The 14,395-nt window shown below is 35.2% G+C and overlaps 1 protein-coding gene across 3 annotated transcripts in view; it reads left to right on the plus strand.

The window, feature by feature from the left end:
- Positions 1-14,395, plus strand: part of LOC110458736 — a 44,510-nt gene that overhangs the window by 13,884 nt on the left and 16,231 nt on the right. For 2 of the 3 annotated variants that reach the window (XM_021510622.1, XM_021510623.1), the window contains exon 6: positions 8,070-8,145. In XM_021510622.1, the coding sequence (XP_021366297.1) occupies positions 8,070-8,145 (76 nt within the window). Of the gene's footprint in view, positions 1-3,574; positions 3,662-8,069; positions 8,146-14,395 lie in introns of all 3 variants that reach the window. The other variant, XM_021510621.1, reaches the window with a different exon arrangement.

Below are 14,395 nucleotides of genomic sequence, written 5' to 3' on the forward strand. Positions count from 1 at the left end.
CTTCTTATTATTAATATTATTATTCCGTACTTTGCGGAGTCCTAATCTTTTGATTGGTAAAAGACAGGTTTATAGTCTTTAAAGTATGTTGTAGCAAAAGGTCTGAAGCTGATCAAGCAACATTTTGAAGTAGGTCAAAAATCCAATATGGCTACCATGACGTCATACCTCAAAATCTAAAAATGGCCATAACTCAAAAACGGTTTAATTTATAAGATTAATGCAATAATAGTATATATAGATAATCTTCAGGGCTAACTTTTTCTTATTACATGTTAATACAAAATATTTCTAATAAAAAAGCTCACTGTTGGGTCAAAGGTCACCATTTCTTTTAAAAACATTCATTTTTCTAAAACAAATTCTTCTACAGATCGATGTAGAATGCCATTCCAATGAATTTGATGTCTTTAGTTTTTCTGTAACATTTACCGTTAACGTTGTACGCCATTTTGAATATTTTCTTTCGAGTTTTTAAAAATATCGCAATATTTTAAAACTTGTTTTACTCCAATATCAATGACAAATAATTGGTTTATTTGTTATGAAAAAGGTTTCCCCAGATGTCCTCTAACATTTAAACAAAAATCAACTTCATTGAAAAATTATAATGGCCGCCATGACGTCATACTTCAAAATCTCAAATGGCTATAACTCAAACACGGTTGAATTTACAGCCTTTAAGCACTGACATTATTTGTAGATAAAGTTCTGGGCTAACTTTTTTTCGTTGTATATTATTACTTAAAAGGTCCAATGAAAAAGTTCGCTGTTGGGTCAAAGGTCACAATTTTTAACAAATATTCATTTTTGATTTTTTTTTTGAAAGAATTCTTCAATAGATCAATGAAGAATGTTATTCCGATGAATTTGATGTCTTTAGTTTTTCTGTAACATTTACCGTTAACGTTGTACGCCATTTTGAATATTTCCTTTGATCTTTTAAAATGCTGACAACATGTTAAAACTTCAATGATCTTCTTCTCCAATTCAGCCATTGCAATATTAACCACAATTAATACATGTATTCCTCTAGCGGCCCTTACGAACTAATGTTACTTTATGGAGCAATTAATATTCCAAGATGGCCACAACGAACTCTGATTGGTTAACAGCCTATACCAGAATATTTCGTTAACGATATCAAACACGAGGTTGATCTTTGGATATCATATAGAGATAGCCAAGGGCAAACTTTTTCTTTCATACTGTTTTAACAAAAAATGTCAACTTCCGGTTTTCAGCAGGGGTCAAAGTTAAAATGCACTATATTGGGTACCAACCTTAAGTTCCACATGATCTAGAATCTTGATATTTAATAATAAAGATTCTGAGATGTCGGGGTCTCAGGTTTGAAAAAATGGTTGACATTGATCAACTATCAAGGTCACAATCAAGGTCACAAACTTCATATGTGCTATTTCAAGTGATGACTTCAAAAAACTTCTTCTAAAGTTCTACACGGCCTAGAGTCCTACTATTTAATACATTAACATGGTCAGATGATTGACTATCAAGTTTAAAAAAATGATTGACCTCGAATGACTTTCAAGGTCACAGAGGTCATATATGTAAAAAATATTGAAACCACCATTTCTGAATAACCAATTATTTCAGGGTAACGATGTTTGGCAAAGAAGCATGCTTGAATGAAGGGCTTTAAAGTGTGTGCAAATGAACGACCTTGACCTACTCTAAATGTAATTTCAAAGGTGAAAGTCAAAAACCGTTTTCATTTTTGTGCGATTGTGAAGTGCTTTTAGTACTCTCAGTACTTTGATTTTTATCAAAACATCTAATACACGCTGGTAATACTACATCGATTACTACGCACTCCCAATCTTAAAAATATGGACAGTTTACATCTCTCCTGCGGTGGGTAAACATCAGCCTTTCTTTGGCATGGCAAACACAACCGATATAGACAAAAACCTATTTCAATTCATCATCCTCATGTACATAATTGACGGACTATATGACGACTTTTACAGACTACATTCATATACAACACCGCCCATTGGCTGCCTATATTTATCCATTCTTTCTCTGACCTCATTTCGCATTCCGGGAATCCCCCACTACTCAGTCAGTTACTGTAGACTTGCACAGGTTATTATTAGAAGGCCAAATCAGTCCTTACAGTGAAAAGCCCGTCAAATTGTTAGCCAACAATTTCTAGTTATTTGTGTTATTTTTCACCTTTTTCGGGGGTCAAAAATCAAAACTGCTTCAGTTGCGCTAATATGTAAAATAACATACCAATAATATATAACTTTCCACTTTTTTGCATATTATTTTAATCATATTGAACATTATAAAGTTGTACAGCAAAATTGAACCTGCTACAATTAAAAATGGTGACACAATGACAATTTAAGTGATCAATCTAGTGTCAAAAAAGGTGAAATTTTGGCCCTTTGTGAAGTGCAAGAAATTCACATAAATACACTTTTCAAAATGGCCACAAAATTGGTCATATTTTAAGAATTCTTGTAAAAAATGTTCTACACACAACAGACATCTTGATTTTTAACATGTTTTTCAGATGTGTGTTTACTATTATACCTATCATAAGTTGTTAATTATTACAAAAACGAGACTTGAATGTGACTGAAACCTCAGAAGAGTACATCCTTAAGCAAAAATCAAACAGTAGGTAATTCTACAGATTTTAAAATTATACATGGGGATGTAAATTCCAAAAATACCCAGACTTGGCCGGTATGTTGGTGATATGCTAAGGTTGTAGCTATAGACTGCTTCAGGTGCTTTGCATGCTGGTCACTGTTGTATATCATATACTCCCATCTGTATTATTATGATTTTGTTCTTAATTATCAATTTTAACAGCATTTCTGACCAAAAATTGTCAGTGAATTCCAGAAATTACTTTCTGAATTTAATATTTTGGAATGCAATTTCCTGGAAAAATTATTGGGACGTACAATATTTTGGAGTTTGATATACTCACAGTGTGGTATTTTAGTACAGTGCTGTATAAACACGTATATAACGATATAAACCTTTAAGTTTACCTCAGAAAACTGTTCCATGGTATACTTTTGACTTACAATAATCCTAAGTGTTTGGCCACTGTCAGACTCAATAGATAGACTCTTTTAAAAGAAGCAAAAAGTTAATAACATTTCCTCATGGATTTTTTTCTTAATTCATATTATTAATGATTCTTTTTTTATAATTCAAATCTACACTGACTGATGTTAGGGAATAACATGTTTATTGGTATACCAAATTGCAGCTAGTTGAAATTTAAAATTAATCAAAACTTTATTACATGTTTTTTAAAACTTTTAAAATAGTCGAGTGAATAGAAATTTTGGAACCAAACAAATCCTATCAGTTATTTTTAGTGTTTAGTACCTGCTAGGGACTTCATTTGGGTATGTTTATTTCTGGATGAAGATTTGATAGCTCATGTCAATAGCTTTATGTATCAATATGTAGTGATTTATTATGCTGGCATGAACTTAAGATATATCTGGAGTAATTCTTCACCCAAGTGCCTGCATATTAATTGTGAAAGATAAGGTTTTGTCTCTTATCACATTCGAAGATGCTACAGCAACGACAGCAACGACAGCAGGGCCCTCAGCCTCCACGGGGGCCATACACACAGGGCGTGTCTATGGCAATGCAGCAGGTACAGTTTCCCCTACCCGATCACCATGGTTACAATGTCGAGGTCATTATATCAAGGTCGAACCCTGGGTGTATAAAGTTATTGATTTCATTGTCTAAAGTCCACCATTTTTAGATCAGCAATGTGTCAATGTGAAGGTGAAACCCTCTGGGTGAAGATCGTTCATGTCCATATCAATCGTGTAATAGGAAGGTCAACCTCTCTATATAAGGTCTATAATATCAGAACAAACCCTTGCTTTACCTCACAGATGTCAATCTTACAATGTCAAGGTTGTACCTTAAATACATCAATGAAAATCCTGCAAATTTAATACAGAAATAGAATCTCAAAAGTTTGTCAATGATAAATGCATTAATTTTCCAAACCACAAATTATTTAATTCTTCAGCTACACGTTCTGTCTCTTCTGTAACATTATCTTGGTACAGTATTTCAAAAATAGAAATTTTCTCTTTATTATCGGTGAATTTCTTTTTCTCTTAAAAATCACATTGATATTGTGAATATTTAAATCACAACTTGAAAATGTGAAATTTCACTTTTCTTTTATAATGTATAATGGCTGAATTAGTTTTCCACTTAATTACCAATTCTTACTTATGTTGTTTTTTTGTTTCTCAAAATATTGTCCCTGTTTAAGCTTTGTTCTCATCTCTGAATTTCTCCACATCAACAGTTACTGATGGTGTGTACAACCATTTAGCAGATACTTTGATAGAAAGAATGTAAGAGGTTTTTCATTATTTTGTTTTTTCATGAATAAATGTGCTGCCTGTCTGATGATCATTATCTTCCTCTTTCAGTTTGCATGCTTGGGTCTTCCTAGATTTGCATGATGTGTTGTACTTGTTTATGTAAGAGTCACATTGTTAACATCATATTGTATTATAGTTTAATTATTTAAAGCAAAAAGACAATTTGATAAAAGGTTCAAACTTTTCAACTTTGAAATTATTATATAATCCATTCCAATATTGAATCATTCACCCCTGAAGACACATTTGAACTCTTCCACTTCAAGGTTGAAATAGTTCATTATGAAATTTCAGGTGTGAATGAGTTAAAAGATTAAAGTCAAGAAAGTACAAAAAGGACAATTTGATAAAAGTTTCAAACTTTTTAACTTTGAAATTATTATATTCCATGCCAATATTAACCTTGTTACACCTGTAATGGTAATAGCCTTGTCACACCTGTAGTGATGATAGCCTTGTCACACCTGCAGTGTTGACAGCCTTGTCAAACCTGCAGTGGTGATAGCCTTGTCACACCTGTAGTGATGATAGCCTTGTCACATCTGAAATGTTGACAGCCTTGTCACACCTGTAGTGGTGATCGTCTTGTCACACCTGTAGTGGTGATAGTCCAGTCACACCTGTAGTGGTAACAGCCTAGTCACACCTGTAGTGGTGACAGCCTAGTCACATCTGAAGTGGTGACATCCTAGTCACAACTAAAGTGGTGACATCCTTGTCACTCATGTAGTGGTTATCGCCTTGTCACACCTGTAGTGGTGATCATCTTTTCACACCTGTAGTGGTGACAGCCTAGTCACACCTGTAGTGGTAACAGCCTAGTCACACATAAAGTGGCGACAGCCTAGTCACAGCTAAAGTGGTGACATCCTTGTCACTCATGTAGTGATATTCGCCTTGTCACACCTGTGGAGGTGATCGTCTTGTCACAACTTAAGTGGTGACAGCCTTATCACACATGTAGTTGTGACAGCCTAGCCACACCTGAAGGTGTGATGGCCTTGTCACACCTGTAGGGGTGATAGCCTTGTCACACATGTAGTGGTGACAGCCTAGTCACACCTTTAGTGGTGACAGCCTTGTCACTCATGTAGTGGTTATCGCCTTGTCACACCTGTAGTGGTGATCATCTTTTCACACCTGTAGTGGTGACAGCCTAGTCACACCTGTAGTGGTAACAGCCTAGTCACACATAAAGTGGCGACAGCCTAGTCACAACTAAAGTGGTGACATCCTTGTCACTCATGTAGTGGTTATCGCCTTGTCCCACCTGTAGTGGTGATCATCTTTTCGCACCTGTAGTGGTGTTAGCCTTGTCACACATGTAGTGATGATATCCTTGCCACACTTGTAGTGATGATATCCTTGCCACACTTGTAGTGATGATATTCTTGTCACACTTGTAGTGATGATATTCTTGTCACACTTGTAGTGGGGAAAGCCTAGTCACACCTTTAGTGGTGACAGCCTAGTCACGCCTGAAGGTGTGACGGCCTTGTCGCACCTGTAGTGGTGATCATCTTTTCGCACCTGTAGTGGTGATCATCTTTTCGCACCTGTAGTGGTGTTAGCCTTGTCACACATGTAGTGGTGACAGTCTAGTCACACATAAAGTGGCGACCGCCTAGTCACACCTGTATTGGTAACAATCTTGTCTCACCTGTAGCTCACATGTTATGATGACAGTCTAATCACACCTGTAATGATAAGTCACAACTGAAGTGGTAAAAAATCTTGTCACGCCTGTAAAAAATGATAGTCTTGTCACACTTGTAGTGATGATATCCTTGTCACACTTGTAGTTGTGACAGCCTAGTCACACCTGTAGTACCAGGTGATGGTCTAGATAGCGCCCCGTATCGGAGATACGGGTGCCCTATAGTAATTAATCTGTCTGTCTGTCTGTCTGTCTGTCTGTCTGTCTGTCTGTCCGTCCACAAATTATGTTCCTGGCTGATAACTTTGGTATTTATTGACCGATCTACATAAAACTTGGTCAAGATGTTCAGTTCAGAAAAATACATATTGAGGTAAAAAGTCAAGGTCAAAGGTCAAGGTCATTAGGTTAAAAGGTCAAGGTCAAATTTTACATCTTTTCACTGATGAACATTTTGTTTATGACATTATGAAGCAAAATTGATCAGAATTAAACAAGGAGTCAACTGACTAAAGGTCAAGGTCATCGGATCAGAGTTCAAGGTCAAATTTTGTAGCTTTTCACTGGTGAACATTTCGCTATGACCTTATGAAGCAAAGTTGTTCGGAATTAAACAAAGAGACACAATGAAGTAAAAAGTCCAGATCAAAGGTCAAGGTCATTAGATTCAAAGGTCAAGGTCAAATTTTGCATCATTTCACTGATGAACATTTTGTTATGACATGATGAAGCAAAGTTAATCAGAATTAAACAAGGAGTCAACTGACCAAAGGTCAAGGTCATTGGGTCAAAGGTCAAGGTTAAATTTTGTACCTTTTCCCTGATGAACATTTTGTTATGACATTATAAAGCAATGTTGTTCAGAACTTAACACAGAGTCAACTGACCTTAGGTCCAGGTTACGGTGTCCAAAGGGTCAAGTTCAAGTTTTGTATTTTCACTGATGAACATTTTGTTATGATATTAAGAAGCAAAGTTGGTAGGAATTAAAGAATAAGTCAACTGACCAAAGATCAGGGTCAATGGATTAATGGTCAAGGTCATTTGGGTCCAAAGGTCAAAGACAAAGTGGATCTCTGACTTTGACCCCGGCTCTTGATTGAGAAGGTATATAAAGTGAAATAAAACAAATCAAAGCTAGCAAATGAGTATTGCACCGGTAATTACATTTCTGTTAGCCCAGCAAATATGGAGGTGGAAGGAAACACATCACATCATAGTACATGTAAAATGGATATTTTGCTTCCTTGCGATTCTTTTTGAAGTCCAAATGTCAAACGTCAAGCTCAGCTATATGGGCAGATTGCTTCTTGATGATTATGGGGGATATAATTGCCACAAGACGGGGCCCTTACTGACCTGTCAGTGTTCTAGTTTTGTCTCTCTATGTGTGAAAGTGCGTGAAAATTGAATGTGTCTTGGTGATTGTATAAAATAATCATCAGAAGATGAGGATGAGGTTGATGATGAGGATAAGGATGATGATAATTTCAATAGTTGATATGTGTGAATGTGTGGATGAGTGGATGTGGTTGATGTGATGTTCTGTATAATGTACATCTTCTGAAAATCTTGAAAAATTAAAAAAAAAAAAAAAAAAAAAAAGTTAACTGTCCAAAATCATCCTATTTTGGCTAAATTATTTAGTCGACATACTTCCCTTAATCGTTTTCTGATATGTTTACTTTGAAGTCATCATGTACTTTTTAGAATGTCTCTAAAAAAAACACTTTGGTGGACATGTTGATAAATATCTGTTTTGTTATACCATCAGAGGAAAATGCTCAAATTTAATATTGAAGTACTATTGGAACCATTTTCTGACCAAGTACCAATTTGGGTAGCTTGCCAATTGTGGTAACATTATATGACGTTACTTCTCTAATGTGGTGCCTGCGGTGAGATAGAGATCCTTCAATGTCTATAGTCACACCAAGATTGATGATTTTGGAAGTCTATTAATAATTAGTTGATGAAATATATCTACATTTCAGCAACAAAAGATCCAGGGTGCTCCAGGTTCCCAGCCGGTGAAACAGGTCACTCCTCAGCAGCAACAACAGCTGTTAGGTACGTCTGCATCTATTACCTCCCCTTCGTCTAACTCTCCATTTCCTTTGGTTTCAGTCCAGTAACGGGTTGTAATGTTAAATCCTATTAACAAACAAGCATTAATTTCAATTTACTTACATTACATGAGCAATCTAGTACTCGGCATCAGTAATTGAATAAATGATAAACATGTTTAAACTTCTTAATTGAGTGTGGAATAAGAAATGGACATGGGAATTATTTAAACTTGTTAAATGAGTGTGGAATAAATGATGGATATGGGAAAAAAACCACTTGTTAAATGAGTAAAGAATAAGTGGGCATGAAAATTATTTAAAGTTGTTAAACGAGTATGGAATAAGCAATAGACATGGGAATAATTTAAACTTGTTAATTGAGTATAGAATAAGTGGGCATGAAAATTATTTAAAGTTGTTAAATGAGTATGGAATAAGCAATAGACATGGGAATAATTTAAACTTGTTAAATGATAGGGAATAAGTGGGCATAAACACTATTTAAAGTTGTTAAATGAGTATGGAATAAGCAATAGACATTGAGATAATTTAAACTTGTTAAATGAGCAATGGATATGGGAAATTATTTAAAAACTTGTTAAATGAGTATGAAAGAAGCAATAGACATGAAAATTATTTGAACTTGTTAAATGTTCCAATCGCCTCTCCTTAAATTACTTCATGAAGTACAGTTGTTACGATTGATTTCATGAATCGACTTCTCCCTCATGTGTTCTAATAATCACCTGGGCTATTATTAGAATATATATGAAACAAATAATTCCCTGATATGACACATTTTACAGCTTTTGAAAGGTACTACTACAGGCCTTTGAAAACAGCTTGCAAGTACAGCTATCTATACTGTACTGCCTACTATATTATTGGTAATAAATCAGTACAATGTTGGTGTTTCATTCGCTTTGACAATAAAATGGCCTTTTTCAGGAAAACATTGCATCTTTTCATTAATGATCTTTTTGTTGTACACTATAAGATCAAACACTGACAATTTATTTAGAAATTTAAATATTTTGCTAACTTTGGGTTGTTGAAGCACATATCGAAGCTTTTGTTTCACGTATTGTACTTTTGAGTAAGACAAAGGAGTAGGTCCTTGACCACGAAGGGTCCAAAACGGCCCTATAACAGTTTCATATCATTTCGTTGAACGGTTTTGATTAAATAAGCATTCAAACACACATACAAAATTGAACAAAAACAGAAAAAAATATGTTGCATTTTGCGTGACGTCGTTATTCTACGTCAAGGTATACATACATTAGATATTTATAACGCTAGCAAATAATGAAGGTACACATTAGTTTCTTTCAATTATATATTTTAATATTTACATATTTACATTCATCATGTGCTTCAGTAGTAAAATACACAGTACCACATAAACACACACATGGGTATATTAGCCCAGACTGGTAGTAAACGGGTTTAGCCCCAGGTTTGATGACAGGAAACCAACCCCTTGTATGCGGCGCTTTTGCTTTCGGTTGATCTGACCAGCATGAAAAGCTGTTCTGTCTGCAAAAGTTTCAAGTACATAGTGAAATCTGCTATTACAATAAATATGATAGACGATAATTTCAAAATAATTTACTTTATCATGTTCATTGGTTGATTGCTTTTTGGCATTCATGTATCCCGGAAAAAACGTACATGTAATACTAAATAGTCCTTGTGTACACTGTGTATGTATCGGTGAGCGTCCGCTACCGACGCTGGTATAATGTAAGTTTTTTCGACATATTCTGATAATTCTGGTGAAATAAATGTTTACCTTTGATTAAGGTTTTGGTTAAAGTTTTGTAATGGGTTACCATACACTTAATAATGATGTTAGGATGTTGATTATTTGAGTAAAGGTTCTATAGGGGTCTAGCATTAATACTGTGGATTGAAAATGGATATATCTTTTCAATTTTTGACATGTTTTCCACTTGACTATCTTTGCCAAAATCTGCAGGGTAAAGTTTGGGTTAAAGTTGTTTTGTAATGGCTCACCGTGCACTTAATAATAGTGTTAGGATGCTGATTTTATGTACAGAGGTTCTTTAGGCGTCTAATATCAATGTTATTTAATGACCGTGGAAAAATAAGTTCATTTATTTTGAATTTTTGACATCTTTTCAACTTAGCTATCTCTCTATACTCTAGTTCCTATCTCTCTATACTCTAGTTCCTACATCTGTACTCTAGTTCCTATCTCTGTACTCTAGTTCCTACCTCTATACTCTAGTTCCTACCTCTGTACTCTAGTTCCTACCTCTGTACTCTAGTTCCTACCTCTGTACTCTAGTTCCTATCTCTGTACTCTAGTTCCTATCTCTGTACTCTAGTTCCTACCTCTGTACTCTAGTTCCTATTTCTGAACTTCAGTTTCTATTTCTATACTCTAGTTCCCACCTCTGTACTCTAGTTCCTATCTCTGTACTCTAGTTCCTATTTCTGTACTCTAGTTTCTATTTCTATACTCTAATTGCTATCTCCGTACTCTAGTTCCTATCTCTGTACTCTAGTTCCTACCTCCGTACTCTAGTTCCTATCTCTGTACTCTAGTTCCTATTTCTGTACTCTAGTTTCTATTTCTATACTCTAATTGCTATCTCCTTACTCTAGTTCCTATCTCTGTACTCTAGTTCCTATTTCTTTACTCTAGTTTCTATTTCTATACTCTAATTGCTATCTCCTTACTCTAGTTCCTATCTCCGTACTCTAGTTCCTACCTCTGTACACTAGTTCCTACCTCTGTACTCTAGTTCCTACCTCCGTACTCTAGTTCCTATCTCTGTCCTCTAGTTCCTATTTCTGTACTCTTGTTCCTATCTCTGTACTCTAGTTCATATTTCTGTACTCTAGTTCCTACCTCTGTACTCTGGTTCCTATCTCTGTGCTCTAGTTCCTATCTCTGTACTCTAGTTCCTATCTCTGTACTCTAGTTTCTATTTCTATACTCTAATTGCTATCTCCGTACTCTAGTTCCTATCTCCGTACTCTAGTTCCTACCTCTGTACTCTAGTTCCTACCTCTGTACTCTAGTTCCTATCTCTGTACTCTAGTTCCTATCTCTGTACTCTAGTTCCTACCTCTGTACTCTGGTTCCTATCTCTGTACTCTAGTTCCTATCTCTGTACTCTAGTTCCTGCCTGTGTACTCTAGTTCCTATCTCTGTACTCTAGTTCCTACCTGTGTACTCTAGTTCCTATCTCTGTACTCTAGTTCCTACCTCTGTACTCTGGTTCCTATCTCTGTGCTCTAGTTCCTATCTCTGTACTCTAGTTCCTATTTCTGAACTTTACTTTCTATTTCTATACTCTAGTTCCCACCTCTGTACTCTAGTTCCTATTTCTGAACTTTACTTTCTATTTCTATACTCTAGTTCCTACCTCTGTACTCTAGTACCTATCTCTGTACTCTAGTTCCTATTTCTGAACTTTCCTTTCTATTTCTATACTCTAGTTCCCGCCTCTGTACTCTAGTTCCTATGTCTGTACTCTAGTTCCTACCTCTGGACTCTAGTTCCTACCTCTGTACTCTGTTCCTACCTCTGTACTCTAGATCCTACCTCTGTACTCTAGTTCCTATTTCTGAACTTTACTTTCTAATTCTATACTCTAGTTCCTACCTCTGTGCTCTAGTTCCTACCTCTGTACTGTACTCTAGTTCCTATTTCTGAACTTTACTTTCTATTTCTATTCTCTAGTTCCTACCTCTGTACTCTACTTCCTATCTCTGTACTCTATTTCCTACCTCTGTACTCTAGTTCCAACCTCCGTACTCTACTAGTTCCTATCTCTGTACTCTATTTCCTACCTCTGTACTCTAGTACCTATCTCTGTACTCTAGTTCCTATTTCTGTACTCTTGTTCCTATCTCTGTACTCTAGCTCCTACCTCTGTACTCTAGTTCCAACATCCGTACTCTAGTTCCTACCTCTGTCCTCTAGTTCCTACCTCTGTACTGTACTCTAGTTCCTATTTCTGAACTTTACTATCTATTTCTATACTCTAGTTCCTATTTCTGTACTCTAGTTTCTATTTCTATACTCTAGTTCCTATTTCTGTACTCTTGTTCCTATCTCTGTACTCTAGTTCCTACCTCTGTACTCTAGTTCCAACCTCCGTACTCTAGTTCCTACCTCTGTACTCTAGTTCCTATCTCTGTACTCTAGTTCCTACCTCTGTACTCTAGTTCCTATCACTATACTCTACATAGAGATCCCTATGAATGGTGTTCGGCATCAGAGAAGCTTTCAACTACCGGGTATCTAAGGTAAAGTATATCGTCGATGGTTTTGTTAACATTTGTACTAGTTGATATAAAGGCAAATATTCCGTTATCAGTAGTTGTTGACAACAATATTGAAATTCCCAGTAACGTGTACTATTAAACGCCATGTATTAGTCAATCTATAATAGACATGATTAGTTTGTAAATAATTCATTTTCGTTAATCATCATTAATTGAAGTTTCAAGTCTCGACTTGTTCAAGGAATCGTTTTTACATAGTCGTGTATAGATATGATTTACTAACATTGTAGTAAACAATAAAAGAAAACTAAATTATACACAGGGGTGTACTGAACATGTACCCAGTACCCATTTAACCAATACCAAACTAGAATCAAATTACAACTTAATTGTGACTAGGGTGTGGTAAATCATAAAACACTAACTTAATGTACATAGATTTGTTATAAACGATGACACAACATGTGTACAATTAACGTGAAAATGACAAAAACATTGACATGTTTGGCCCTGGATGTACATACACACAAAAGCATATAAGTTTAAACTGACTTTGTGTGCTGTCGAATCAATTAACATACAGTGTACAGTTATATAAATTACTTGGCTATTGTAATGTAAGGATAGCCTTAGATTAGGCTATTTGAAAGCAGGTACACGTGGTTTACATTTAAACCAAATGCATAATTATAACACAAGTTTCTCTTTGTATCAGCATGCGCAATGAATGAATAATGAAAATCAAACACCAGCAGTAAATAACCGGTGATCACTGATATATGTGAGCATTCTCATGTGCTTACCCTACCGACAGTCAAATGAAAAAAAGCTGGAGGTAGCAAATCAAAACAAAATTAGGTAAACATTAAAATATAATATTGTTTCACTCATATTTAATCAAATGTCTATTCTTTTATTTGTGTATATTTTTCATTGGCTTAAATTAAACATTTATGTTATCAGCCCATTACATAAAAAGCGACGTCGCCGTTTGTAGCGTCGCTTTTGATTGGCTGACACAGCAGCGTAATAATTTGTAAGAGAAAAGAGTCCATCAATAAAAGTGGTTTTCCACAGGGATTGTGTATAGTAGATTAAATCATAAGGATTAACTTGAATATAAGAAATCAAAAGACGTTGATAGAACCTTTTTTCAAAAATCAAATAAAAACAAAGATGTCGTTAGTACCGAAGGATAATCTTCTCTAAAAACAAAACCATAACAGAAGATATTTCAAAAGAATACTGTGAGACAGTATGAAATATCTACTGCATCATTGAAATTTAATTGTTAAATTTCGAAGCAGTTTTTCTCCACAGAAATTCAAGAAAACCTGGTACTGTTCAAATTTCCAATAAGTTGAACGTAAATGCTTGAATGTTGTAAATGTTGTAAATGTGTTAGTAGAACTATCACATGAGTAATAGCATAACACTGCAAAGCCAAATAAAATGTTTCGAATCAGGTTAATGATAACCAAAGGAGGGGTGCCAATTTGGGCCTTCTGGTGGCTATCACCGATAAGTTTTATTTGTTGTATATACATACCTTGGGGTTATGCCATCATGATATGACATGAAATTAAGGTCAGCTTGGAGATCATTAGACATGCATCCGACGTTCAGATATTTCAAAAAGAAAGCATTTATATACAGTTCCTATACAAATAAATAGTTTAAAAGTCATAGAGGATATATATTCCTTTAACCTAAGTTGGTCATTGGTCATTGTACATGTATAATATATCTTTGCAAAGTTTTATTTCTAACATAAGTACAGTATGTTTCCTCCTTTCACCACATTACAAAAATAATCCTCAACATCAATGAGTAAAAAAAAGCTGTTTCTTCTTACATTTCCATCTTCCCTTAAATTTGGATACAACAATGCATCAAAAAGCTTTTAAGTATGTCAGAGTGTTTTGTTCCGCCTCACAGTTTTGTTTAATGCTAATCTTCGTACATTTTTGGAGCGTATTTGCAAA

This window comes from Mizuhopecten yessoensis, unplaced genomic scaffold (assembly GCF_002113885.1).
Source record: "Mizuhopecten yessoensis strain PY_sf001 unplaced genomic scaffold, ASM211388v2 scaffold9737, whole genome shotgun sequence".
NCBI classification, from domain to species: domain Eukaryota; kingdom Metazoa; phylum Mollusca; class Bivalvia; order Pectinida; family Pectinidae; genus Mizuhopecten; species Mizuhopecten yessoensis.